At 58.4% G+C, this 27,988-nt stretch overlaps 1 protein-coding gene across 2 annotated transcripts; it reads left to right on the top strand.

Moving 5' to 3' along the window:
- The first annotated feature begins 468 nt into the window (after positions 1–468).
- CNOT12 (CCR4-NOT transcription complex subunit 12) lies at positions 469–24,702 on the top strand. 2 transcript variants are annotated; one of them, XM_045786680.2, is made up of 12 exons: positions 469–620; positions 3,583–3,691; positions 4,728–5,361; positions 6,770–6,839; positions 10,839–12,353; positions 14,303–16,410; positions 21,634–22,000; positions 22,261–22,411; positions 22,523–22,659; positions 23,386–23,543; positions 23,738–23,810; positions 24,243–24,702. In XM_045786680.2, exons 2-11 carry the CDS (start codon positions 3,598–3,600, stop codon positions 23,796–23,798), a joined length of 5,295 nt encoding a protein of 1,764 aa, XP_045642636.2. In that variant the 5' UTR covers positions 469–620; positions 3,583–3,597; the 3' UTR covers positions 23,799–23,810; positions 24,243–24,702. The 2 variants fall into 2 exon arrangements, with proteins under 2 accessions (XP_045642636.2, XP_045642635.2); XM_045786679.2 differs by lacking the exon at positions 469–620 and adding an exon at positions 3,114–3,257.
- Positions 24,703–27,988: the final 3,286 nt, after the last annotated feature.

Below are 27,988 nucleotides of genomic sequence, written 5' to 3'. Positions count from 1 at the left end.
ATAACAGCAGCTAAGTGAAGACCAACTAGGGAAGCAGAGCTTCCAGCCGTCCTCACGGCGGCTCCACGCCACGTCTGAATTGATACACGTGGAGCGGACACGTTGCGTGCGTTCTCAGGTGTTTGCCACAGGAAGCCTCTCCAGTCCGCCAACGGTGACCTTCTTTCTCGCTGTGACTCTATGGTGCCGCAATCAGTGCCGGCCGCCAGGCCCAAGCCGGTTGGCCTCAGGCTGCCTCTCTAGGCAGTCATCTCGGTGGCCATCTTACTCGAGCGTTCCTAGCCGCCGAGTTGCGGCAGTTTCTCCGGGGTCCGAGACTGAGACAGGCCCCTTATTTGCAAGACTCATAAATAATTGAGTACCGGGGCTGCGCCTATTTGCATACGACTCGGCGCGTTCTGCCCGGGCTTCCCACTCCCGGTTTCCACCGGCTCATGGATATTCATGAGGCGCTCTGGGGGCGTGGGCCTGGGCGGAGTTAGGGGCGGGGCCCCGCCGGGGCTCGCGCTGGCTTGGTCCCGCGGTGACGGCGGCGGCGGCAGCGGCGGCGGCGGCAGCGGCGGGGACTGGCGTCGGGGCGCAGAGCCCGAGCCGAGAGGAGCCGGATCCTGGGGGAGCGCGTGAGTGCGCGGGGGCGGGCAGGAGGGCGAAGGAGGGGGCGGGGTCCGGGATGGGGGCGGGGGAGAAGCATGGAAGGAGTGGGCGCTTTCCTGCCCGGACCTGGGGTTGAGGTGGAGGGGGGGTCACCAGGAAAGTTTGCAGGGGCCGGGGGCGCGGAGGAAGCGGGGGTCGCTGGGGAGCTCGCGCGTGTGCGCGGGGGCGGAGGGTGCATGGTCTGGAGCTCGTGCTGGCCAAGCTAGAAGAAAGGGGGGAGGGGGCGAGGGCTTGAGGCGGGGCCGGGGGCGGGCGGAGCTGCTGGAGGGACCCCCGCCTCCCCCTCCCCGGACCCGCGCTCGCCCCCTCCCCCGGCTCCCTCGGCACGCCCCCAGCCACCCCAGTCCGCCCCCACCCGGTCCGCGTCCCCAGTCCCTCGTCTGTTCGCCGGCTGCTTCACAGCCAGCGCACAGGTCCTCCGCTTCTGCCGCCGCCGCCCCCTCCTCCACCCTCATCTCCTCCTCCTCTTCGGCTGTCGGCGTCCCCTCTGTGTCCAGAGCTCCCCACTGGGCCCCTCCAGACGGCCCCTCGCCCCGGGCTGTTCCGTCTTCCCGTTGGCCCTCCCTCCTCCAGCAGTTTACGTGCTGTCCCTGCCGACCTCTCTGGCCCCGGATCCGGCCGGAGATCCCAGGGTCCATAGGGACGACCCCGCTTGCGCCGTTGGCGCTCTGGGCCCCTACCCCCCGGGCTGGAGCTGCCCAGCCTCTCCCCAGCCCCTCTGGCGGCCTTTGCTCCCGGGGGTCAGCTAGTCTTCCCCTGACTCTTGGGGGTCAGGAGTGCTCAGTGCTGCTGCGATTCTACAGCTTTTGGCTATGGCTTTGGTCACCTGGGTTTCCTGGCTGGGGCCTCTGAGCTTCTGTGGCCCCTCTCAGTTGGGGAAGCCGAGACCCCCACTTCATTGCTGCAGCCCCTCATACTGCAGAGGTATCCATCAGGCCCCCAGGTAAACGGGTTTTATGGTTCTGGGCCAATTTGTCCCCATTTCTAACCACCCACACCATGTCCCTTGAAATAATGTTCAAGGACAAGGAAACAGTCTTGTGTTTTTTTAATTATTTTTCTCCTGGCCTATGCCCCTCCCCCACGCACATTCGGACTGGCTCTGCACAGTTATCACCCACCCACAGCGTGCAGTCCTCCCTTGTAGTTGGCTGACCAAGGGATTGACGGTCCTGGGTTTCTCTTTATCCTCTTCGCGTTTTCTCTCGTCTTAGAAGCACGCTGGGGCAGGGTCAAATGTGAGGGGTGGGTAGGTTTTCCAAAGGCTGGGCCCCAGGGGTCCCTTCTCAGGATTTGGCGCTGTCTCCCCAGGCCAGCTGGAATGGACGCTGAGGAAGGCAGTGCCCGTTGCAGGTGGGAGAGGGTTGGCTTGTCCTCAGGGTTGTGTGCATACCAGGTGACGGGCTGGGAAACCTCCTCCTGCCTTTGGAAAGAGAGGGGCAGGGCTCTGGAGCCTGGGGGGAGGGTCTTGTGGGTGGGATGGAGCCAGAATGGGAACTGAGGAGGTGGTGGAGTATCTGAGCAGCAGGTGACAAGACTGGGGCCCCGCAGGAGTGAAGGAATGGTCTGGAATGCTGGCAGCCCATGGCCTGGGGAGAGGAGGAGGTAGTTACCACGGATCTTAGCTCATTGGTGACACTGAATGGAATCATACTAATAATGGCCAACATTTACTGGCTACTTTTTACGGCTTGGGCGATGTGCTAAGTTTGCACCCACCATCTCACATAGGCCTCCTACCAGCCTCAGGTACACCGTTTTTAACATAGGGAAACTGAGGCTTAGAGCAGTAAGCAGTGTGCCTAAGGTCACACCTGGGAAGTGGTAGAGCCATTCAGCATTTGAACCCTGGTCCGACAGACCCCAAAGCTCCTGCTACATACAGGTTTAGAGGAGGGGCACCATTTGGGCCCTGCCATAGGGCTGTGTTGCTTGATTTAAAATTTCTTCTTCCGTCCCCTTCAAAATCCCTCAGGCTAACCCTGGGCTGGTAAGTGATGCCCAGTATCCCCCTTTTGTAGGCTGCGGCTATCCCACCCTGACTGCCTAGAAGGGGGAACCCCAGGGAGTTTTTCCCCCAAGCCACCCCACCCCCCGGATGTTCTCAAGTCCTGTCCCATTCTCCCAGCCCAGGCCTGGGCCGGCTCCTCCTTCCTCTTGGCGAGGCTCTGGAAATCCAGTGGGAGGCCATTGCTATGGCAACAGGACTAGGCCCTGGCTTTACCTCATCAAATTCCAAGCTGAAGCCAAAGCGATTGAGAAATTAAAGAAAAAAAATGTATTCCAGATGTTTACTTTTTATTCCTTATTTTTCCGTGTTTGGATGAGACAGCTCGGAGGGAGGTGGGAGTGGAGCTGGGATGTGGAAGGAGGAGGGGGAAGGGGGGGAGAGGGAACCACTCCCAGCTGCAGGAGGGGGGAAGGAGGGTGAGCGGGAAGGGGGAGGCAGGCGGTGGGGCGGAGCCCCAGGTTGGGGAGGAGCGGGTTTTTCCCGTCTCCCATGAGGTGATTCACGGAGAGAGCTCAGACTTCAGGCCCTCTTCCTCTGCCCCAAGTAGATATCTCAGGCAGGGCTGCCAGCCCCACGGGGTGCCTTGGGAACGGTAAGTGGGGTGCCTTGCCAGAGCTTGCCAAAGGGAACAGAGGGCGGGTCCCTGAAGCTCCAGGACTTTGGGGGTTAGGAGCCTGGAGTTTAGAGAGTCGTCTGGGAAGAGTGGAGGATACAGCTGCTGGGGACCTCCCTTGACCTCCCCCAACCCCCTCTGAAGTTCCCGCTTCCTGTCCCACAGTCTGTCTCTGCTAGGAGTAGGAGACTTCTCAGCTAAGCCTGCTGCCAGTGCCCAGCCCCTTTGCCTTCTCAATCTCTCTCTTTTCCTGGGTCTCTAGCCACCCAGCTCACAACCCCTCTGCTCCCCCATTCTCGTGCAGGTTCTGCCGCATGTGATGAAACTGTCCGCTCTCAGGGAAGGCACAGCCATGGCTTCCCCACCGCCCCGGGAGATGGAGGAGGGGCTGGTATCTGCTGGCTCGGAGCCAGGTACCTATGGGTGCAGGGTGGAGCAGGGTGGCTGGGAGGAGGGCGGGAGGGGCAGCAGCTGAACCCCAGCTCTGTCTTGGAGGGGGTGGGGGAGCGAGGGTAGGAGGCACCCTGGGGACATGCAGGATGAGTTCTGAAGGTTGTCCACCCCTGTTGAGACCTTTCAGAAGTGTTTGAGAACCTAGATCCCCAGCAGATGAGAGCAGACTGACCTTTGAGGTCAAGCAGATTAAACTGTGTGTTTTGCAGGGGAGGACACTGAGGTCTAGGGGAGAAATGGCATGCACCTAGGGGAGGGTTTGAACCCAGGCCTCCTGGCTCTGTCTAGACTCCTTTCTTGGGCTGAGCCCAATGAGTGGGTGATACAGGATTCTGTGAGAAGGGCCGTGGCCATGAGTAATTCCAAGTCTTTTATTTGGCATTGGAATGCCTTATGTAGAAGGTAGGTTTCTGGTCTTGTTCTTTTTCCTGTAGCAGATTTACTTCTGTTTGGCTTAGGTCAATAGTAAGTTTGCATTCCTGATCACACACCAGATGACAGCGGGGAGGTGGCCTGGGTGTGCACTCTGGCGGGGGGAGTGGAGAGACAGAGTGGGGAAGCTGAGCTACGTTTACTATGGGTGGTAGCATAGTAGAATGTCATGTCAGAGGGAAGGACTGGATTGGGGACACAGTGGCCTGGCTGCTTGACATGGGCAGTCCGGCATCTATTTATTGGCTCTCGTTCGTTTATTGTTTGTTCATTTGAGAAGAACATGTACTAGGGTGCAAAATGGGGTACAAGGAGAAATAACGTGCCAGCTGGGCCCTTAAGTGGCTTTAGCTTATAAGGGAGTTGACTAACATTTTTGAAATTTGGGGTTGGGAGAAGATGCTTCTGAGATGTGTATGGAAAATCAAGGAATGCTTCCTGGAAGAGGTGACATTTGACTTGTACCTTGAAGGATGTGAACATTCTGAGTTTTTAGGGTGGGAGATGAAGTTCTGCTTCCTGGTTCTTCTGATGGCTCCCCAACCAACCCTTTCCTTTTGGTAGGTGACCCTCGGGCCAAACCTCCCGTCAAGCCCAAACCCCGGGCCCTGCCTGCGAAGCCAGCCCTGCCTGCCAAGCCCAGCCTGCTGGTGCCTGTTGGGCCTCGTCCCCCGCGGGGTCCCCTGGCTGAGCTGCCTTCTGCCCGGAAGATGAACATGCTGGCAGGACCCCAACCCTACGGCGGCAGCAAGCGTCCCCTTCCCTTTGCGCCAAGGCCTACGACTGAGGCCTCTACTGGAGGAGAAGCCACTCGAGAAACTGGGAAAGAGGAGGCTAGGAAAGAAGAGGCGCCCCCTTTGACACCCCCAGCTCGGTGCGCTGCCCCAGGAGGTGTACGGAAGGCCCCTGCCCCCTTTCGTCCAGCCTCAGAGCGCTTTGCAGCCACCACCGTGGAGGAGATCCTGGCCAAGATGGAGCAGCCTCGGAAGGAGGTCCCTGCCAGCCCCGATCGCCTCTGGGGCTCCCGCCTCACCTTTAACCACGATGGCAGCTCGAGATATGGCCCCAGGACCTATGGTGTGGCCGCGGGTCCCAGGGATGAGGACGGTGTGACCCTTTCCAGGGGATGGTCCCAGGAGGGTCCAGTAAAGTCTCCCAGCGAGTGCCAGGAAGAGCACAGGAAGACTCCCGAGGAGAGGTGAGGGGTGGGAGGCAGCCTGGAGGACACGTGGGGACTGGGACCTTCACGTTTAGGTCAGTTCAGGTTAGTGTGCTGTGAGTGCAGGCGGACCCCGGTCTGAGTCACAAAACATTCCCCCTGTAGACAGCGTCGTCCTTACGATGTTCTTTTTATAATTGTAATGCTGTTTACAGATTTGACGGACGGTCACTGCGGAGTTCAAATGTACCATAGGGAAGTCTATTTTTAGGTCTTTTCTACCGAGAGTTGAATTTTGCCTCACTTAATCGGCAGCCATGCTGTTTAGTGAAGAGAATATTAGATCTGTTTTAGAGATGTGGAAACTGAGTCTCTTAAGCGCCTTTTCTTGGTTCCTCAGCACTTAAGACACAGAACTGGGATCTGAATTCAGGTCTCTCTGAGTCCAAAGCATGTTCTCTGAAGTGTAGCTCCCACGGTGGGTGGAGCGGTGTGCAGGTGCTGGTGTGTGTGTGGGGGGGGGCGGGGGGCAGGGTGCGTAGGGTGCCGTCTGCCCACGAGGAGGAGGCTGATAGAGCAGATAAGGCAGGAGCGCACCTCGATGCCCGGCCAGCTCGCGTCTCTGCACAGAGGTTACGGCCAGGTTGGAGACTGTTACGTGGGCTTCCCTTCTCTGGAACTGGGGCCAGTGTAAAGGAAGGCTGGCCAGGCTGTGCCCCTTGGGGTGGTGGGCACTAGGCATTGGAGGAAGAGCCTCCCCTCCTCTTCCTGCTGCTCTGCAGGGCAGGGCTGTTGTGGTGTGGGCTGAGCCCCAAGCTGAAGGCTCCCGCCCTACCCTGCCCTCCAGCCTTGCCCTTCTCCCCTCTGAACCTGCCTGGAGGGTAGGGGCCCCAGTTCACCCTTCTTTGTTCCCGGCCTCTGGGAGGTCACACCCTGCCTCCAGTCTGCTCTCTAGCTTCCTCCCCTTCCTTGCTCTAAGCAGAGCTTAAGAGGAACAACTTCAACTTTGGAAAATCACTCTTCCCCCTCATCCTCCCCCTTCAATCCTTCAAGAAGTATTGGCAGGGCAGCCGGGACCAGCTGCACTCTCCCTGGCGGGAGGAGAACATTAACCCCTTAGGGGCTTGGGGAAGGAGGAGTTCTCCTTGGGGAACCACTGAGGGGTCTGGGCATGCAGGGTGTTTCTTCTAGAGGAGCGGGTTGTGGTGGGGGAGGGGGGCATTTAACCCTTGATGTGCGGGAAGGGAATGGGGCTATTTCCCTGGGCACTTTCTCTATGGAAACTGTAGAGCATTTCCGTCCTCAGTGATTCCAGGTGGGGCTCAGTAATAGATGGTCTGGGGGAGGTTAACTTTGGGTGCTAGTGAAATCACACAGATCCACTCGCCCCTTGTCCATCAGTGTGGGGCTGCTCCATTCTGTGCCTCTGTTTCCTGTTCCCTCACAGGAATGCCCCTTTGGACCTGGCCTTCAACGGGGACCTGGCTCAGCCAGCCAGCCTGGACCCACCTGCTGACGTGAGTTAGCCTCCTGTTACGAATCACAATCCTAGTGTTTTAGAGCTGGAAGGGTCACCTGAGATTATCTGTGTTACCTCCCCGTAGTTCAGATGGGGACATTGAGGCCGATGGAGGAGGTGGCTTGCCCTAGGTCTGGCCCCAGGTCTCAGATTTCTTGACTCCCAGGCCAGTGTTTTCGATCACCGAGGTGGTTAAGTGTGGCTCAGGCCGTGAGACAGGTCGTTATGAAGAATAATTACAGTATCTCTAACAACTGGTCCTGATAGGTACCTACCTGGGCATGTTGCAGGAGCAATGACTAGCTTAGCCGGTGTGATAAGTCTGGCCAGTGGGGGCTCCGGGTCCCATGGGAGGCATGTGGATACCACAACTCGAAAAGGGTTAGGTACCCAGAGGCTGAAGTAGGATCTGAGGTGCCTGAGTCCACTGTTCTCCCTGTCTGGGCTCTTTCTTGGGGTTCAGAAGAGGGGGCTTTCCTGTTTCATCCTCACCATTCCCCACAGCGTGCTCAGAGGGTGGTCAGGCTCAGCGTGCTTTTTGTTTTTGTTTTTCTTTTTCTTTCTTTAAAAGATTTTACTTATTTGAGAGAGAGAGAGAGAGTGGGAGAGAGCGAGCACGAGCAGGGAGAGGAAGAAGCAGACTCTCTGCTGAGCAGGGAGCTGGATGTGGGGCTCGATCCCAGGACCCTGGGATCACGACCCAAGCCAAAGGCAGACACTTAACCAACTGAGCTACCCAGGCACCCCCTACCCCCGCCTGCTTTCCTAAGTAATTGATACCCCTTTTTGCTCACAGAGCCCTTGCTAGACAAGGCTGTCCCGTCTCCCTCACAGTAGAGACCTGACCACATTCCCTTGTCCAGCCAACAAATATTTACTGAGCACCTACCATGAGCTGGGTGCCGGCGACACAGCCGAGAACAAAACTCACTGTGTCCTGCTCTCAGGGAGCTCACCTTCTAGTGCAGGGAGGAAGCCATGAGCACAGGCGTCCCTGTGAATCCGCAGCGTGTCAGACAATGCAGAGGAGAGAGCTCTGGCCTGAGGGCAGTCGGGGAGGCCTTGCCGTGAAGGTAAGGGAGTGAGCTGCATGGGTGTTCGGGGAACAGTGTGTTGGGCAGAGGGAACTGCAAGTACAAGAACTTGGTATGTTCCTGGCTAGGAAGCCAGGACGCCTTGATCGCAGTGAGAGAGGAGGGGTGTGTGCTAGTGAGGTCTGCCAGGTGATGGGTCAGATTGCTTGGAGCCTCACAGGACCCTGGAAGGACTTGGGCTCGAGGGAGAGGAAGAAGCTGTTGAGGGGTGTGGAGGAGAACAGTGACACATTGCTGGCTTGGTTGTAAAGAGTCATCTTGGTGGCAGGGAGCTAAGCGCATCAGCAGGGACCAGGTGGGGCATAATCCAGGTGGGACATGATGGTAGCTGGACCCTGGAGGTCGACTCCGGGTGGGGTTGAGAGGTGTGAAGTGCAGGGTTCACAGGTAGATTGCTCGGAGAGCGAGCGGTGCAGAGTCCCAGACGATGGCAGGGCGTGTGGCCTGCGCAGCAGAAGGGGGAGGTTACCATTCACTGAGATGGGGACTGCGAAGGGCGAAGCAGGATCAGGGGGATATGAGGAGTTTGCTTCTGGATTTGTTGAGTTTGAGATGCCTCTTAGACATCGAATGGAAGTACTGAGGGGGCAGCTGGGTAGTTGTCGGCGTACAGATGGCGGTTAAGATGGCTAAGGTCACCAGGAAGGTTAAGGTCACCAGAGGGGCAGGGAAGGTAGAGGAGGGCAGAGGGCGTAGCAAGGGAAACCTGGAGGGGTTCGGGAATGGTGGAGTCCTGGAGGCCACACTGAGCCAGCAGCCACCTTTGGGGCTGGAGGAGGGCATGATCCATGCTCACAGGCTGCTGCCGAGTGAAGGCAGGGGAGCCCTGGGAATGGGATTTAGCTACAGGGAGGTCGCTGGTGACCTTGACAAGAGCATTACCGCATGGTGAAGGAAGAAGCTGTTTGGAGTGGGTTTAGGCGAGAATGGGATGAGAGGAACTCTTTGGATAGATATGAACGTAGGCAACGCATTCGAGAAACGGGGTGGTTGCTTTAGAGAGAGGTCAGGTCAAGAGCATGTGTTTGTGTTTTTTAAGGCAGAAAGAACGAGAGCAGTTTGTATGCTGATGGAAATGAGGCGGTAGAGAAGGAAAGATCTGTGATGCAGGAGGGAGAGCTGTGAGCGAGACAGCTCACAAGCATAGAAGGGGAGCACAGTGCTTGGGCTCCCGTGCAGGTGGTGGGGCGTGGGGCTGGCGGCTGACGGGGGACGGCAAAAGCATTGCCTGGGAGTGTGGGCAGGGGAGGGGAAGTGTTGGGGGACTGCTGGGCACTTGAGGCCCATCTGAGGTGCTGGGGGTTCGAGTAAGGGTCGGGCTGTCGTGAGACCAAGCATTCTGCTTGCTCGCTCTTCTCCAGCCACGTCCAGCCCCAGGTGTGGCTTCAGGGAGGTGGAAACCTGGGACAGGTGGGTCACAAAGTCAAGAGGAGGTCAAGGAACAGACAGCCTTGACGCGAGAAATGTCTCCTGTGTGGCCATTGAAATCACTGTGGGTTATAAAGGGTGGCTAGTGCTGGGGAGGGGTGCTGTGATTAGGAGTGAGGGCTTTGCAGGGGGCACGAGCAGGCGGGGTTGTGGGTGGTATGGTTTAGGGGCATGCGGTTGAACAGTGGAGGGTTTTTTTTTTATTTAAGATTTATTTATTTTAGAGGGAGAGAGAGAAGAGAGAGCATGGCAGGAAGGGGCAGAAGGAGAGGGAGAGAGAGAACCCCAAGCAGACTCCCCACTGAGTGCAGAGCCCCGCGCAAAGGTCCCTGCGATCATGGACCCTGGGATCGTGAGCTGAGCCGAAATCAGGAGTCAGACATTCAACCTACTGAGCTGCTCAGATGTCCGGAAAACTGGAGTTTTGTAGAGAGAAGGGAGGATGGAGGGAACGGAGGTTACCTTGAGAAGCAAGCAGGACCTTTGCTTGCCCAGACCGAGTAGGGGAGGATGTGGGAGAAAGCACCCCGTTAGAGAGGGTGGCAGGGAAAGTGCGACCCCTGGGGAGGGCAAAGGTCAAAAGGAGCAAGGCTTCCTTCCTTGTCTAGGGACAGGCCAAGTGGAGTCGTGGATGCTGGGATGCCGGGGGCTTGGTGCCCCCTCTGCCCCTTCTCTTCCCCCGGCCCCATCCCGTCGCATCCGTTGTTTCTCTAAGTCCTATCCCAAGAGGCCATATGCACAGATTTTACTTAATTCTGACCTAAGTCTCTGAGATGGGGGTTGTAGCCCCAGCATACAGAGAGGAGAGCTGAGGCTCTGAGATCCCTAGGACCACCGTGGGGAGGGCGTATGGCTAAGAAGAGGCAGTGCCTGTGACTCCAAGCCCTGTGCTTTCACGCCCCTCGGTGCCTTTGCCTGAGTCCTGAGGCAAGGCCTGCCTGCTTCCTCTGGTCGTGGGTAGTGCTGGGACCTGTGGATACGCAGAACGGGGTGCGGGGGTCGGGGGGCACCACGCCTCCCAGTAGCTGCTCCACCCGCGGGTGGTCTGGCCTCGCCCTGGGCTGGCAAACCTGCTCTGAGGCAAACCCCCGCCTGCCCAGATGGCAGATTCCCTAGTTTCGTTCTCCTTTTGTCAGGCCAGGGTTCTTGACCCATGCAGCACAGACCTTTATCCTTAGTGGAGCTCTGGGGTGGGTGGGACGGAAGACCGGATCCACTTGAAATTGTATGAGTGAGGCTGTGTGTGTTTTCTGGGGTTGGGGTCTGTGAACCCTGAGAAGCATAGGATGCCGTAAATCACTTCTGGTCCCTCTCCTAGCTGTCCTGAGAGGCCCACCTTCTGAGCTCCTGTCTCCTTCTCTGTTCTGTGGAGCGAGAGTGTGAGGAGGCAGCTGACCTGGGTTCTATGTGGGGTTGGCAGGGTCCTCCTCCCCAGCTGGGAGGTGAGGTAATGGCTCTTGACCTTTCTCTTGCAGATGTCCAAGCCCTGGGAGCCCTCCAGTCCAGGCCCTGGCTCAGAGAATGGAAGCTCTGCCAGCCCAGGCCTCCCCACTGAAGTCTCGGGCCTAGCCCCTGGGTCTCCCCGACTTCACTCAGCTGATGAGGGGTCTCCCCGACTTCACTCAGCCGATGAGGGGTCTCCCCGACTTCACTCAGCCGATGAGGGATCTCCCCGACTTCACTCAGCCGATGAGGGGTCTCCCCGACTTCACTCACACGATGAGGGGTCTCCCCGACTTCATTCACCTGATGAGAGCTTTCTCTGCCACTCTCAGCTTCCAGAAGCCCAGAGTCCTGCAGTTTCTGGGCCCTCTCCCTGCCTCCCTGTGACCCCAGCATCCCCAACTGTAGTCCTGCCAGATGAGGGTCAGAGCTCCTGCCCCCCAAGCTTAGGGCTCCCTGCTGTGGAAGCCCCAGAGGCCCCCACACCTGGCAGCCCAGCCCTTGAGAAGGTCTCGGGGCACTACAGCCTGGAGCAACCCCCAGCTACCTCTGCCCAGCCCCTGATGGAGGGGGGTGAGTTACTGGATCTTCCTCGGACGTTTCCATCTGGGGATGTGGTGGCCAAGGGTGACATAGACCGTCCCATCAGCCTGGCTCAGCGCCGGTTTTCTGAAGGTGTGCTCCGGCCACCCGGCCAAGACCAGGAGAAGCTGGGGGGCTCGCTGGCTGCCCTGCCCCAAACCCAGGGGAGCCAGTCTGCCCTGGATCGTCCCTTTGGGAGTGGGACAGAGTCCAACTGGAGCTTGTCACAGTCCTTTGAATGGACCTTCCCTACTCGGCCTTCGGGTCTGGGGGTGTGGCGCCTGGACTCCCCACCTCCCTCCCCCATCACTGAAGCCACTGAGGCTGCTGAGGCCGCCGAGGCTAGTGACTGGGCTGCATCCAGCAGAGAGGAAGGAGAGTCCCAGCAGGGGCAAGGGGCCCAGTCAGCTCCAGAGGGGCCAGAAAGGCCTGGTTCCTGGGTACAGGTGGATGATCCGGGCATCTCCCCAACCCAGAAGGGGGATGGGGAGAGTCAGCCTCAGTCCCCCGTTCCCCTCAAGCCCTTATCAACAGCAGGGGGCCCCCCTGGAGTGGCCTTGCTGCAGGCAGAGGAGAGGTATGAGGAGCGGGAGCCCCTGGCTGGACAGGAGTCCCCGCTCCCTCTGGCCACCAGGGAGGCCGTTCTGCCCGTCCTGGAGCCCGTGTTAGGGCAGCAGCAGCCAGCACCCCCCGACCAGCCCTGTGTCCTCTTTGCTGATACGCCGGACCCCCAGCAGGCATCCCCTGCTGAGGAGGAGGCCATGACCTTGGCCCAGGCTGAGGCCAGCCAATCCAGGACAGAAGGTCGAGACCCCTGTAGTGTGTCCCCCGAGCCGGCAGGCCCTGACAGCAGCTCCCGCTGGCTGGATGAGCTCCTGGCCTCTCCACCACCTAGTGCGGGCAGCGCAAGGCGGGGAGCCGGAGCTGAGCTGAAAGACACACAGACCCCAGGTGCCTGCTCGGAGGTGAGGATGGGGGCACAGGGAGGGTGAGGGCCTCGGGATGGGAGCCAGGGCTTGGGTGGGCTTTCTTGGAGTGTGGATTTAATGTGTCAAGAGCTTGGGATACAGCCATGAGCCAGGCGCCTGTAGCTGTGTCCCTCACAGCCTACAGTCTGGCAGAGCGGATCCAGCAGAGGGTCCGGACGGCGTGGGTTCATATCCAGCTCCAGCTCCCAGCAGCGGAGCGGTCTTGTTGAGGTACCTTAACCTCTAAGCTTTAGAGACCTTTCACGATAAGAGCATTTGCGTCTTGTCAGACTGCGGGTAGAACGAGGTGTGGAAAGCGCTCGGTGCTGTGCTTGACCTATCCTGAGCGTTCAGTCCGTCTTTACAGACAGGATTGTGGAAGGCAACACAGTGCAGCCATTTAGCGCGTGAGCTCTGGATCCAGATTGCCTGGGTTCTCTGCTCTCTGCCCAGATGTGACCTTGAATGGGTTACTGTCCTGTGCCTCGGTTTCTGCGTCTGTAAAATGGGGGTGACCATAAACTCTCCCTCACGGGGCGAAGACTAAAGAAACCGTATCACCTGTACAGCACTAAGAAGAGCACGTAGTTCATCATGAGTGTTTAGGAAGTGTTGGCTTTATGAACGCCCTTACCCTTAAACTCAAGGCTTGCCTTGGAGACAGGAAGCTGAGGCCCAGAGGAGGCGGAACCTTGTGCAGGATCACCCAGCAAGTTGGTGGCTGGGCCTCGGTCCGAGTGCCAGTTCCCTGGCCAGTGCCCTTTCTCCTGCCGGGCTGCTCTGAATTTAAGGGCCGGGGTCCAGGTGGCTTTTGAAATGTCTTTTTCAAGGCCAGCTGGGGCTGGCAGGGGCGGGGCTGGAAGGAAGGCAGAGCCTGGCGGCCTCTAGGGGTAGGGGGCGGATAGGTGGAGGAGGAGCAGGAAGGAGTTAAGACCGGGCTGGCTCCTGGTAGGTGTGTCCCGGGCTCCGGGTGACTCAACTAGCTTCTGGGCGGGGCTGCCAGAGCTGCAGCTGCCGAGAAGGGAGCGGGGCCAGGGCGAGCGGGAGCCAGAGTCGTTGGACAGGTCCGGGCGAGGGGAGCGGTCCAGCCCTGTCCCTGCGCCCAGCCGCACCCAGCAGCCCGGGGCGGGCTGGGGGCAGGGGCCATGGCGGGGCTTGGGGACCGGGAACCCAGCATGTCTGTCTTGGAGAGGCTGTTAGCCAATGCGGCACTGAGGGATGAGGCTGGCCGGCTCCGCAGCCCCGAGCCCAGGGCTCCCCCGCCTGAAGGAGTGAGTCGGGGTACGGGGTGGGGGGTGCAGGGAGTCCTGATCTGGCTCTTTTGCCTGTGGCAGAGGCTGTTTCTCTGTCTCCTCCAGGGACGAGGTGAGAGCTAGCAGGTCTTCCTGGGAAGCGCTAGGCAGAAGGGTGCTTTCCATAGGGAGGAAGAAGCTGGGAACTTTAGGAAGGGGCGAGTAGGGCCAGGGGCAGGGTCGGACTGTTCCCTTGGAGAGGGGGTTGTGGAGGGCCTTTGAGTCTAGATCACTCCTAATAGAAAGTGGACCCTTTTCACAGCCCTTGTGAAGACCACTCCACCAAGCTGCCTTTCTCTTGGCAGTTAGCCAAGTGTTGCCCAAGGGCTGTAAACATGACCATGGGATCATTGATTGAGTGTCCATATCGAATGCCCCTAGCATGCCAGGCACTATGCTGAGGTTTGGTTTAAACAATCTTGTTTAATTCTCCCAAACTACCCCATGCAATAGGAATTCTTCCCATTTAAGGGTGAGGACCCTCAGGTCCAGAGTAAAGTGATTTGCTCAAGGTCACAATCCTGGGATCTAAACCCAGGCTTTCTGTTGCCAAAGTGGGGCTCAGACACTGGCAGTGCTGAGTCTCATTCTGGACTCCCACCCTGATGGACTCTAAGCATTGTTTCTTTGTGTCTTTTTTTTCCTGATTCTTAGGGACTCCTTGGCTGGGCTCAGAAAGATCTGCAGAGTGAATTTGGGATTGCAGCCGATCCACCTCCCAGTGGCTTTAGTCGTTCTAGCTGGTCCCAGGACACTTCTCAGAACTATGGCCTTGGGGGTGCAAGCCCTAGAGGGGAACCAGGCCTTGGAGAGGGAGACTGGACCAGCAAGCGTGGGCAAGCGGCAGGGGAAGGGAGTGCCAGGGAGTGGGCCAGCAGGTGTAGCATTGGCCAGGAGGACATCGATGTCGCCAGCCGGGATGGGAGTGGAGTGTCTGCCCCAGGGGGCTCTGCCGCCCAGGACTGGGTGCTTGGAAAGCCAGCCCAGCTTGGCCCTCAGCAGAGCCAGGAGGCAGATGTTCAGGACTGGAAGTTCAGAAAGCGGGATTCCCAGGGCACTTACTCCAGCCGGGATGCGGAACTCCAAGACCAGGAATTTGGGAAGAGAGACTCGCTGGGCACTTACAGCAGTCGGGATGTAAGCCTTCAGGACTGGGAGTTTGGGAAGAGAGATTCTCTGGGTGCTTATGCCAGCCAGGATATAGAGGAGCAGAGCCAGAAATTGGGGCAGAAGGACCACCTTGGCAGGTACGGCAGCCAGGATGCCGATGGGCGAGACCAGGAGTTTGGGAAGAGAGAGCCTTCTCTCAGCACCTTTAGCAGCCGGGGTGCAGAGCAGCCGGATCAGGATTTTGGGAAGAGCGCCTGGATGAGGGACTACAGCAGCAGCGGCAGCTCCGCAGCCCCGGGCCCCCAGGACAGAGGCTTCGGGATGAGGGCCCTGAGCGCCGGCTTCAGCCCCGAGGAAGCCCAACAGCAGGATGAAGAGTTTGAGAAGAAGGTCCTGAGTGGCGGAGACGGCCCGGGCGAGACCAGCAGGGAGGCAAGCCAGCCTGAAGAGAGAGAATCGGGGGGCCTGTTCGGCCCCAGCACCCCCCAGTCCCAGGACGGGGCACTGGGACAGAGAGACCAGAGCAGCTGGCATGGTGGCGGTGCTGGCCAGGAGGCAGGGGTCCAGAGCCCGGGCGATACTGGCCAGGAGGACAGGGAGGTGGGCCGGCGAGGCTGGGCGGGCAACTTCGGCCGTGGTGTTGTCCCCCAGCCGGAGGCCACCTTCAGCCCGGGGCAGCGAGATTGGAGTGGCGACTTCTGCATGGAGGCCTCTGAGAGAGGCCATCAGTTCGGCATCATCGGTGACGACCGGACGGGCAGTGCCGTCCTGAGCCCTTCTGGCCAGATGGGAGGTGGCCCCTTCGTGCCTCCGGAGAAGACCCCGGCTGGGCCTGTGGACTGGACCGACCAGCTGGGCCTCAGGAACTTGGAGGTGTCCAGCTGTGTGGCTTCTGGGGGCTCGAGTGAGGCCAGGGAGGAAGCCGTGGGACACATGGGCTGGTCAGACAAGCTGGGCCTGAGAGATGTGGACCTGGCTGGCTGTTTGGAGGCTGGAGGGTCTGAGGAGCCCAAGGGGATTGGGGTTGGGGAGAAGAAGGACTGGACCTCCAATGTCGGGGGGAGGAGCAGAGATCTGGCTGGTGTCGGGGAGGTAGAGGGCCCCGGCCAGGCCAGAGAGAGCGGCGTGGGACAGACCGACTGGTCGGGTGTGGAGGCCGGAGAGTTCCTTAAATCAAGGGAGCGCGGGGTTGGACAGGCAGACTGGACACCAGACCTTGGGCTGAGGAGCATGGCCCCGGGGGCAGGCTGTAGCCCCAGAGAGTTTGGGGCGGGCCAGGTGGACTGGGGCAGCAGTCTGGGCCTAAGGAATTTGGAGGTGCCATGTGACCTAGAGTCTGGAGGTTCTCGGGACCCGCGGGGATGTGGAGTGGGCCAGATGGACTGGACCCAGGACTTGGGACTCCGAGACATGGAGCTCTCGGGGGCCCCGAGTGAAGCCAGGGAGCATGGGGTGGGAGAGGTCAGCCAGTGCCCGGAGCTAGGGCTCAGGGACCACAGCGCCTTGTCCCCGGGCCTGGAGGCCAGAGAGCTGGGGGCTGGCGGGACAAGTGGGCCAGAGACCCAGGGTGAAGACCACTCCACACCTCCCCTGGAGACCTGCCCTGAAGACCCTGGGATGGAGACCGGAGAAGCCCCAGGCTTTGGAACCAGGTAAGGAAGCCCCCTCCCTGTGTGGGAGGGAAGGTGTGGCAGCTCTGAAACATTGTAACCTTTTCAAAGAGGCAAGAAACCGCTTTCCCCCAAGGACTTGTAGGGTTTGGAAAATTGAGATGGTTTGGACTTTGAATTACTAATTTTACTTTTCTTAAGAATTGGAGCGCGATACACGTACAGGTGGATTCTTATTTTGAAGTTGATGGTGATGTGTGAGGTGTTGTTCGTTTGCTGCCCAGGCTTTAGGCTTCCTTGGTGACTGTGTATCACAACTGTGCTGGAAGGACGTGTGTCCCGTCTTTGGGGTCCATTGTCCTGCACCACACTTGTCCCCCAGGTCTCTTGGCCCAAAGCTGAGGAGCTTCCTGGGCCAGGGAACATGGATGCTTTCACGGGCGTCGGCAGGAGGACTGGACTCTGGGACTTGGCCTGGGCCACTCCAGAGACATTAGGAGTGGAGTGGACAGTGGTGCTTGTTGTTTCTTGCAGAGATTAGGAGCTTGGTGCTTCTTGCCTGCCCTGTCTTCAGGCCCAGAAGAGCAACAGTTTAAAAACCTGAAGGTCATAGGGACCTGGCTCCTGACCCCGTGATCTTGGTCTCCATGCACTGAGTGGCTGAAGGAGAGCTTTCCAGAGGAACAGACTCGTGGTTTTACGAGTGAACCACAGCCTGTCTCAGGGATTTTTATGTTCTGAAACCAGCTGAGGTGATCTCCCACCTGGAAAGGGGACTAGAAAGACATTGCGTCTGTTTTGTTAACATTTCCTGTTCGTTGAGATTTGGTTTTATTCTCTTGACTGGGTAGAAGTTTATACCTTTTTGAAGAAGCTGGAGCTTCTCCCTGGGCAGTTGGGGAAGAAGGGAAAGGGAGGCGCTGGGTGGGGACCGCGTTGTGAGTGGAAGGGCTTGTTGGTAGTGGCAGGGGGGCGGGAGGGAAGGGGAAGGGTCTAGAGGGAATGGTGGTGGTGTCAACCATTGGGTTGGGAGAGGCACTGGGGCTAAGGAGAAGGAGAGAGAGAGTGAGGAAGGCGGGCAGAGCACAGGGAGGTAAGGCTGCAGGGCAGGGGTGGGTTCACAGGACGGGGAGTCCAGAGGCTCCTGGGATCTTGGAGGAGTCCCTGGACGTCTCTGAGCCTCACTTTGTTAGCCTCAGGAAGCTTTCCCATTCCTAGTGCCCTGTGGTTGCTCCCAGTTTCTCTTCTGCGACTCTGCACGGCCCGGGGCTGTGCTGCCTACCTTACCTCGTTGAACTTCACAGCTGCCCTGTGCCGTGGAAAGGGATTTTTACCATCTCCAGTTTGCACGGAGACAAGGGGTGTGACCTGCTTACGGTCACAGTCAGCAGGGCGTTGTAAATGCTGTCAGGTGTGGTCCCGGTGCTCCAGAGTCTCAGGCTACCAAGGATCAGAACCCAGGCCCTCCACCTTTCCCCTCTGCTCCGGTGGTTCTTGAGAAGGGGAAGGCGGGAGTATCTTTCCCTTTGTTTAGGACAGGGTGGGGGCTGCGGGGAGGGAGGCTGCAGGGACTGGATTGGGGAAGAGGAAGGTAGGAACGGAGGAGGAGGGAGTCCGGGAGTCCTCGGCCGGCTGAGCTGCTTCGGTCTCTAGCCCGCCTTTAAGAAGCTCTGGTTTTCCCTTTAAGAAGCTCTGGTTTTCCGTCTGTGCTGTAGGTTTGGGGAAGGCTGTGTGCTCTCTGGCCACACAGGAGACCTCGACCTGAGCGCGTGCTGCAGGTGAAAGCACCAGGATCAGGAAACCTGTGTACCTTTCCCTAGTGCAGGCTTTCCCAGACTTACCTGACTCACATCCAAGGAGCTGGTGTTCCGGGCGTCTGACTGAGGCAGATTGTACACCCTGGAAAAGTGCTCTTTGCAGGAAATTTTGGCGGTTCCCCTGGGAAGTCCTTGAGGATAGCTCGGAGTAGTCTGGGTTTGGGTCCATCTGCCAGGTTTGGGTCCTGATTCAGCCACCACCTCTGTGACCTTGGGCAAGTTCCTTCTCTTTCTCAGGGCCTCCTATTTCTTGTCTGTACCTTGGGAGGAATTTACCGCCCCCCCCCCATGGGGTTAGAGTTGCGGACACACATAGAGTGATAGAAACCTGAGTGGCACATGGTGATCACTGAAAAAAATGCTTGCTACTTGTAATTGTATCTGTTTTGGCAATTTGGATGGATCTGAGCTGTCCATAAAGTGAGGCCCGTGGGGACATTTGTGTCGTTGTCTCTGTGTGGGACAAAGGTACCCCTGATGGCAGGTGGTCATTGGCTGGGATGCTGTCCAGCACAGTTGTGACAAGATCAGCATGGAGGTGGGTGGGTCACGGGGAGCGCTCAGGCCCCTTCTTTGCATCGAGGGCCACCTTTTCCTGGTGGGAGTGGCTCTCTTGGGTCCCCCGAGAGCTCATGAACTGCCCTCTCCTGTCTGTGGCCTTCTGGTCATCTCCCGCCCCTCCCCTGGGCCCCAGTGATGCTGAGATCTCTCAGTCATCTCAGGGTGTTTGTGGAATCTCCTCAGAGATCATTGAGGCCAGCGCTCTCATTTCATGGGTGGGGAAACTGAGGCCCAGGGACGCAGCGTGACTCGCACAAGGTCCACATCTGGTGGTTCTGGGCTCCCTCATATTCCCTTGGCCTTGTCATCATCTCTCTGGGCATATGTCTTGTTTGTCTCAGGTCCAGGCCAGCTGCTGCCCCTTTAGGCACATTATTCCAGCTGTAGGCCTGAGCCTCCCTCATTTTGGGTCTTGGAGCCTTGAGTGCTGGGGAGCCAGTTTTGTGCACATCTACTTCATGCCCTTCCCCGGTTCTGTCCCTGGAATGGCGTGGTGGGGTGGGGTGGGGTTGGATTGAGTCCTGACCCTCAGGAGACTCTAAGTCCAGATGGGGTGAGGGGTAGAGATGGTGCAAGATGGGACAAGTCCTCAGGCCAGGAACCTGTGTTGAGGATGATGATTATCCCGGAACAATTAAAAAAAAAAGTTTCTTTCTTTAGAGAAAGAGCATGCAGGCACAGGTGGGGGAGGGGCAGAGGAAGAGAGAGAATCCTCAAGCAATCTCTTCACTGAGGAGGGAACTTGACTCGGGGTTTGATCCAAGGACCCTGAGATCATGACCTGAGCCGAAATCAAGAGTCAGACGCTCAAATGACTGAGCCACCCAGATGCCCCGATTAAACGAAAAATTTATCAAAATTTAGCACACATTTCCGTGTTGCCGATGGACCCAGCAAAGCGTAGGTCTTTTTATGATCCCCATTTTGCAGATGAAGAGCTGAGGCTCAGAGTGGACAAGTACCCCAGCTGTAGTAGGCGATGGAGCCCATATCTGTGCCCGAGGCGGCACTCGGCACACGGTCCCGACCATTCTTCTCTCCTGCTTGCCTGCCAGGGAGGAGCTCAGGTTATAGGTGTTCTAGGTGCTCAGAGGCAGGCAAGCTTCTCTGGAGCTGGGGTCGAGCCAGGCCAGCAGGGATGATGCTCACCGCATTCCCCGGTGCTCTTCCCACCCTCCCCTCCTCGTGGCCACCCCCAGAGTGCCCTGAGCTCATCTGCTGCCCTCTGCCCACGTGGCGTGGAGCCAGGTCTGGCTCTGGACGTGGCTCTTTCCACCCACCCATCCGCTGTTCCACATTCCCTTAAAACTCTCTGGGCCTGCCCTCAGCCTTGTGTCGGCCCCACCCCAGGGAGAGGCTTTGGGCAGGGCCTCCTCAGGCTGGGTGGGGGTGCCGCCCCTGCCCCCTCCCTCCCAGCCTCCTCGATTTTAAGCTGCAGGGTGAGCTGGCTTTGGCCCCCGTCCAGGGCTGCTCCGTTCCGCTGCCTTGCTGTGCTTCTGCTGCCACCTCCGCCTCCCTCCCTCCCTAGACCGCTTTAATTTCCATCTGTCAGCAGCTTCTGGAAGGACGGACTGACACATGTTCTCTCCTGCCCTCCCTGCTTCCGGCCTGCTACTGACTCACCTGCCCTACTCCCCTCCCCTTCCAGTCCCTTTGGCAACTCTCTGAGGCCTGGCTTCCGGGCCCTGCCCCTGCCAGACTTTCCCACGCCCGCCCACCCGCCACTCTGCACCGTGTCATTGTGCGTGTGTGTGTGTGTGTGTGTGTGTGTGTGTGTGTTGGGGTGTGGCTGTGCTGTGCGTAGGGGGGCAGGGTCCTAGATGTGCCCCGAGGGAGGTGTGTGGTGAGTGTGGAGTGTGTGCAGGGCATGTCCCTGTTTCAGGGGGTGGCAGCTGGCCAGCACAGCAGCTCGAGGGGTGAGGTATGTGAGTTAGTGTGCGTGCTGTGCCGCGTGTGTTTGTGTCGTGTTTGGAGATGCATAGGTTGTGTTAAGGTGCAAGGTGACCCAACCTCTCAGTCACTGGGCAAACACTGGCTTAGTCCTGCTCCTCTCCCAGGTGCTGGGGGCACAAAGGCAAAAGGGGCCCATCTTTGCCCTTGAGTTGCTCAAGGACCGGCTCTGAGGCAAGGGGCTGGTCCAGGTGGGAGCCCAGGGCGTGCAGGGGTGCAGGGGGGGGGGCTGAAGCTGGGGGGAGGGGAGCGGGCCAGCTTCGGAAGAGGAACTGAGAGGCAGGGAGAGTGAGCAGAGGGGCAGTGGGGGAGCTTTGCAGGCGAGGGAGCAGCTTGTCCACATACACTGCAGTCTGCAAAGGCCTGGCATGTTCTGGGAGTCCCTGGCTGTTCCGTGAGACTGGGGCACGGGGAGGGAGGATGTGGGGGCTGAGGGCTGAAGAGGTTGCACAGCCAGACGGGCCAGTGCCTGGATCATCCCAAGGAGGGTGGCCACCCAAGCAGGTGCCCCGAGGAGGGCACGTTGACAGCGTCCACAGCAGCCCCGGCAGCCTCGGCAGGAGTCATGGTTGCTGTCAGTAATGGGGTACACGCTGGGGGCCAGGCACTGTGCTTTGCACTTTGATTCCCATTTCATTCCCCAGCGACTCTAGAGTTAGAGGACCCTGAGGCTTTGGTAGTGGAGGGACTCATCCAAAGCCTCCGTAAGTGGAGGACCTGGGATTTGAACCTGCCAGGCTGCCCACCTTGTCCGCTCTGTGCTGTGCTGTGTACAAGGCCCTGACCGTGTCCTTCCGGAAGGAGTCTGGGCAAGCCTGGAAAGGTGGGAGAGGGAGAGGTTGGGGAAGTGGGGGGCACAGGTGCTGTGGAGTGGGCTTTGGGGGAGGGAGATGGGGCTTCAGGGGTGACCTTGTCCTCTGGTCTGTCTCCTTTGCAGTCCTGGCGGGTGCCCGGCCCGCTCCCCACCCTCTGGCTCCCAGGGCCTGCTAGAGGGGATGCTGGTTGCCAGCAACTCCAGGGCAGCAGCCCGTAGGGAGTCCGCAGCCTCGGGCCTCAGGGGCCTGTTGGAAGAGGGAGGAGCCACAGCAGGTGCTGACCAAGGGGAGCCCCTGGAGCCTAGTGGGGACCTTCTGCCTTCCTGGAGGCCTCAGCCGGATGGTGAAGCCAGCCAGACAGAAGAGGTGGACGGCACCTGGAGCCCTTCAGGGGTTGGGCAGGGCGAGCAGGGCCCGATGCGGCCCCCTCGGCGGCCCCCCCAAGGCCCTCCTCCCCGCTCTCCCAGTCAGGACTTCTCCTTCATTGAGGTCAGTGCAGGGTGAGCCCAGGGCAGTGGTTGGGCTGTTGGGGGGCAGTGATGCAGCCGGAGCCTTGGCCCTGGGGCTTCTGTGAGCCGTGTCAGCCCCCCCGGGGGGGGGCAGGAAGTGGGCAGTGGGTGAGTCCTACAAAAGGGGTGCTCTAGGCTGCTGGAGGGATCAGCTCATAGCCCGCTGCTGTTGAGGGCTCCTGCGGGATGGGGAGGGCCACGGGACAGCAATGGCAGTGGGGTTGCCGTTGTCCCGAACAGGACACCGAGATCCTCGACAGTGCCATGTATCGGAGCCGTGCCAACCTGGGGCGTAAGCGAGGGCACCGGGCCCCAGCCATTCGGCCCGGGGGTACCCTGGGCCTGTCAGAGGCAGCAGACTCGGAGGCCCGCCTGTTCCAGGACTCTACGGGTAGGGCCCCTGTATTGTTGGGTGACGTCTGCGTCGCTGTCTGGGGGCTGTGCAGGGCAGGGCTGGTCTGGGCTGGCAGCTGTGCTGAGGCCCCGCTCTGGGCCCTTGCAGAGCCTCGAGCTTCTCGGGTGCCGTCTTCAGACGAGGAGGTGGTGGAGGAGCCCCAGAACCGCCGGACACGGATGTCCTTGGGCACCAGGGGGCTGAAAGTCAACCTCTTTCCTGGCCTGAGTCCGTCAGCCCTGAAGGTACCATCTGATCCTTCAGCCAGCATATCCATCCACTAGCCACCTTGCGTCCAGCGTTTCTTCTGTCTATCCATCCATCCCTCCATTCCCTGTGCCCTTCTTCCCGTTCCTCCTGTCGTTTTGCTCTCCACTGAGGGCCTTGCTGTGTGCTAAGTGGGACGGAAGGAAGAACAAGGCATTCGTGTCCCAGGACTTCATGCGGTGGGGGGTGGGGACACAAGCTATGTCTCTGATTAGCTCTGGTGAAGGGGGAGGTGTTCAGGTGTCACTGGGGAGGTACAGATAAGGGCTGGGCTTTATTTCCTAAGGGTCATACGGTGCAGGATGGGAGGGTATATTGGGGAAGGCCTCATGTAAGTATTTGATCTTGGCTTTGAGGCATGTGTAGGAGTTGGCTGTGGAAGGTGGGGTGACAGGAAGGTGTTCCAGGCAGAGGGAACAGAATGAACAAAGACCCAGGGCTGCGAAGTCATCACTGGCTTTGTCCAGCCCCATTAGTCTGAAGTCAGTGTAGCAGAATCTTTTCGAGCAGCTATTCTGTGCAGGGCGAGGCTCAGCTCTTGGAGGCTTATCTTTAAGCGACTTCCCATCCATCTGGGTAGAAGGACTGCAGCAGGGTCTGTGCGTGATTCTGGGGACGGCGTACTCTGGGGAGAAGGTCGTGCCCTCTGGGGATCCTCCCGCTTGTTCCTCTGATGTCTCTTGGCACTGGCGCTCGTCTCACAGGCCAAGCTGCGCCCCCGGAACCGCTCAGCTGAGGAGGGGGAGCCTGTGGAGAGCAAGCCGAGCCAGAAGGAGTCCGCGGTGCAGCGTTCCAAGTCCTGCAAGGTCCCGGGGCTGGGGAAGCCCCTTGCGTTACCTCCCAAGCCAGAGAAATCCTCAGGGTAGGTGACCTTGACTGGCCTTACTGGGTTGGCCTGAATTAACTATGTGAAGTGGGCACTAGAGTTTCTGGCTTTGCAGTGAAGTCACAGACTCCCTCTTCCGGTTGGAGGGCGGGGTTTCCCTCCCTGCCACTTCCTCACTTTGTTCACCTTTCCTAAGGTTTGCCTTATGACCTTTGCCCTGTGCCGTCTAGGTCAGAAGGATCATCGCCCAACTGGCTACAAGCCCTGAAGCTGAAGAAGAAGAAGGTCTGAGAAGTCCTCGAGGTGAGGGTGGGTTCCCGGGCTCGGGGGTGAGGATGGCCTGCCCTGGACGGTTCAGGAGGCCCCGTACCTTCTTCTAGGCCTTTCTGGGCCCCTTGACTCCCCTTAGATTTTGCCCATAGAACAGGCATTGTCTGGCCTGGGATGGATGAGGAGGGAGGGCTTCCATCCTGCCTTCCTCCCTGGGTTCATGGACGGTCCCCACACGCCCCCTGCCCCGTGGCTGGCCCAAGTGGAGTCAGCCAGCCCTTCCGGTCTGGGACCTTTGGCGTCACTTACCGGGCTCAAGGGCCCCAGCTGGGACCCTCCTTACAGCTAGGCTCAGCTGGGGGAGCCAGACTGGGCACAGGGAGAGGAAGCTGAGGCGGCTCCTCTGGCTGTCACAGTGTTCCCTGCTGACCTCTTCCCTCCCCTTCCCTCCCCTCCCCTTTGCAGGTCCTTCCCATCTGGCAGTCTCAGGCAGTGCCCATTCCTGTGTGGGGTCCCTGGCGAGGAGATGGCTGGAGCCCCACCAGGCCCCAGGCTGCAGCCTCTGTCCCCCTCCACGTCTGAGGAGCGTCTGGGGAGGCACATTTATGCACTTTGTATCCCCTCCCTTCCCACCTTGCCCCCACCTTCCCTCCTGACCAGATTCAGGCATTAGTGGTTGAAGGTTTTGGTCCCTCCTCCCTCGCTCTCTTTACACCTTCCTCTCTGCTTCCTCCTCCAGCCTCCCTCGGGTTTTCTTTTGATACCAATTTATAGCATTTTTTATAAAAGCCTTTGATTTTTGTAATGGGCAGAGCCCTGCCCCAGCCCCATCCCCCAGCCCAGGCCTCCCTCCGTCCTGCCAGGTGCCCCACAGAGACCAATAACATTTTACCACTTGAAACAATAAAGTTTTTTGGGAATTGGTGCTGCCCAGGTTGTGGTGTGTGGTTGTGGTGCCCCGTCCCCGTGCAAGGCCATCGCTGGGGAGTGCTGGTTCTAGCCCTGGCCCACCGGGAGCTCCCTGGGACACTCAACACTCGCCTCCCTTGCACTCGTGGGCTCAGTGTCACTGAGGAGGGCGCATTGGTGACAGGAGGCTGACTGCTGATTCAGACAACCCCCAAATCCCAGTAACTGAACACACACAGGGTTATTTTCCATTCATGGCACAGTCCAGGCTGGGTTGGTGGTGGGCACGCTCTGCGCCTTGCAGTCGTTTAGAACCCAGCTTCCTCCCTGTGGTGGCTCGGCTATCTGCAGGGGCCTTGGAGTCCCCCCGCCCCCCCGAGCCCCCAGCAGAGAGGGCAGGGTCTCGTGGGAGAGCCTTCCCACAGGGACCACAGGACGGGAGACTCTTCCATTGGCCAGAATTCAACTCCTGGCCCCCGCCAGCTGCAGGGGGTACTGTATTGGGAGTGTAGTTTAGCTGTGTGGCCACAGAGGACTAGGTGTTGGTGAAGAGTCAGCCTTCTTGCCGGGGGGTTTGGCTTGTGTGATCCCTGAGGGCCCGTTTAGTCCATGCATCCTGCAGTGTCCACCGGGCCCTGACATCCTCCTCGGCCGGTTCCCCAGACCTGCCAACCGCTTTCTCTGAGGCTGCTGAGAAGAGTGGCTCCTGTGGGCCTCGCCTTGATGGGGTCTGAACTGAGTCAGAGATCAGAGCTGCACCTGAATTTGGAAATCATCCCATTCGCAAAAGCTTAGCCTGCTCTGTTATGTTACGTTATGTTGTTATGTATGTTATGTTGTTATGTTATGTTACGTTACATTACGTTACGTTATGTTCCATTAGGGAGGTATGGGGGCTATTGACCTAATTTGAGAATTTGACCAAAGCTGTGGACTGCCTAGAAAAATGCACACACACACATACACACTAGCCTGGAATTCGCATCACGGACCTCCCAGAGCAGTGGTTTTTAACCTTCGTCAGGCATCACGATCTCCTGGGGTGCTTACTGAAATGCACATTCCCGGGCTCACCTCCAGACTTCCAATCCAGTAGTTGTGCCCAGGAATCTGCATTTTGGGAAGCCCCCTGAAATAGAGGGGAAAGAAAGGGGGGCCCCAAGTCAGCACCTGGTGAGTCGGTGCCAGGCAACCCCAGTGCCAGCCCTCCGAGGGCTCAGCAGAGCTGAGCTGGCATGAGCTTTGTCCTGTTCTCCCCCATTCTCTTTGCCTTGTAGGAGTAGGACTGGCAGGAGCCCAAGCCAAACACTTAAGACTCATTAGTGGGACAAATGGAGCCTGGGCTGTCCCAGTGCCCAGGCTCTGCTGGGAGGGAGAAGAGATGGGCCCGCTCCCAGGGAAGGCAGAGCCAGATCTGGTGTATGGGCGGGGGTGTCCCACACTCACCCGTTGCCTGTGGAGTGGTTCAGGACCTTTGTTGGGAGCCTAGGAGAGAGGGCAACCCACTCAAGCTTTGACCAGAAAGGCAGGTGTGTGGCAAATACCACAGCTGGGATAGTAACATTCTTGTGGTGCTGCCGTTTCTCTGGCTGTGTCTGGGGTTCTCGGGAGTGGCCTCAGGGGCAGGTGCTGTTGGTCTTTTGCCTGGATTTGGATTTTGGAAACAGCTGAAAGGCACTTGGATGCATGCATTGGGGAATACTTCGGGCAGTCAAGAAGCTGATCAATTTGGTCAAAGGTGGCTCGGGAGGCATTTTCTGAAGACTTGAATGAGCTCTGGGAGAGTCACTAGAGTAAATGTACCGCCTTTTGGGCCGAAGGCAACAGCTCAGTGTGTTTATAAAGGAATCAAACCTTTTTCAACCCTTCTCCTACATGTTAGAAAGCCAAGCTGTTCCTTCTCAGAGAACCTTGTCCCAATCTCATAACCATTAGAAATGTCTCCACACCGTCTCTCCCCTATTCCTTGCTCCTGAGACCCTCACCAAGAGCCCGGCCACATATGAATGGGATTCCAGATGACAGAGGAAGCCTTTGGGAACTGAACCGGAGTGGAGCCTGGGGAGTGGTCCCACATTCCCTGCCACCCAGGAGCTGGAATTGGGGTTCTGGATCGGGCTGAGCCTGAGAACAAGTTGGCCTTTGCCCATGGTGTCCTTGGGATCTGGGTGGCGGGTGTTGGGGGGAATCTTCTGAAGGGTTGCTGCCCACTTAGGACCTTCCTCCAGTGTCCTGTCCCCAGATGCGGTCCAGCCATCTGCCGTCGTCACTGCCTGTCCCGAGAGGGTTGGAGACAGGCTGGTTCTGATGGAGCAGTCATTCCTTAGCCGATGGCCCAGAACAGGCTGAAGCTGGTGGACAGGATCTCTCTGCCTCTAGAGTCTCACTGAGCCAGAGCACGGGCTCACCTGGGACAAGCCCTTTGGCCTCTGCTACAGCCGCCCGGCTCCCTCCCTTCCTCTGCCAGCAAGTGCTGATTGCTCACAGACAGGAAAAGTGCTGGCAGGGCTCAGAGGCACACCACCCTGCCCTGGGGAGCGAGCCAGGCCCTCGTGGCTAGAGCCTCCTGGGCGCAGAGTGATAAAGTGGGTTTTAATCGCTGCCAGAGAAAGGACTCTAATTATACTTTTATTTAGATAGCACTGTCTCCAAAGGGCCAAACACCCATTCATTCATTTTTTTGAAACAAAGTTTATTGAATTTTCTTCTGATGGCAAAAGCAGAACACTCATCGTGGACCACCCAGAAAACGCGGAGAAGTAAGATTCAGAAATCTGCCTGTAACATCGCTGCCCAGATACGCTGCTAACATTTTTTTTTTAAAGAATACTTTTAATTTTAGGATAGATTTTGATTTATGGACATGTTGCAAAAATACAGAGAGTTCCTCTCAACCCACAGCTAATTAACCCTAATTGTAATAGTTTACATTCGTATGATGCATTTGTTACAACTATTGAAGCAATATTGGTGTATTATTACTTATTCAAGTTCACACTTGATTCACATTCCTTAGTTTTTACCTAGCCTCCCCCTTTCTGTTCCACGATCCCATTCAGGACACCCCGATTACGTTTAGTTGTCACATCTCCTTAGGCTCCCCTAGCCTGGGACTGTTTCTTAGACCTTCCTTGTTTTTGGTGACCTTGACGGTGGAGAGGAGTCCTGGTCTGGTAATTTGTTGTACGTTCTTCAATGTGAGAGTGTCTGATGGTTTTCCTGTGATTAGAAAGGGATGAGAGATTTTCGAGAGGTAGAAGGAAAGTGCCATTCTCATTCTATTGACGGTACCTGGTCTCAGC

Source organism: Ursus americanus, chromosome 24 (assembly GCF_024610735.1).
Source record: "Ursus americanus isolate L20-20 chromosome 24, mUrsAme1.1.p, whole genome shotgun sequence".
Lineage (NCBI taxonomy): Eukaryota > Metazoa > Chordata > Mammalia > Carnivora > Ursidae > Ursus > Ursus americanus.
The sequence above is the reverse complement of the archived record's forward strand: the minus strand, read 5'-3'. Positions and strand labels throughout refer to the sequence as shown.

Excerpts from the sequence above, each read along its gene's own strand:
- CNOT12 (XM_045786680.2), top strand. The coding sequence starts at position 3,598 with ATGAAACTGTCCGCTCTCAGGGAAGGCACAGCCATGGCTTCCCCACCG. Across the intron at positions 5,362-6,769 it reads AGGAAGACTCCCGAGGAGAG|GAATGCCCCTTTGGACCTGG; the intron begins GTGAGGGGTGGG and ends GTTCCCTCACAG. Across the intron at positions 22,660-23,385 it reads TGAGTCCGTCAGCCCTGAAG|GCCAAGCTGCGCCCCCGGAA; the intron begins GTACCATCTGAT and ends CTCGTCTCACAG.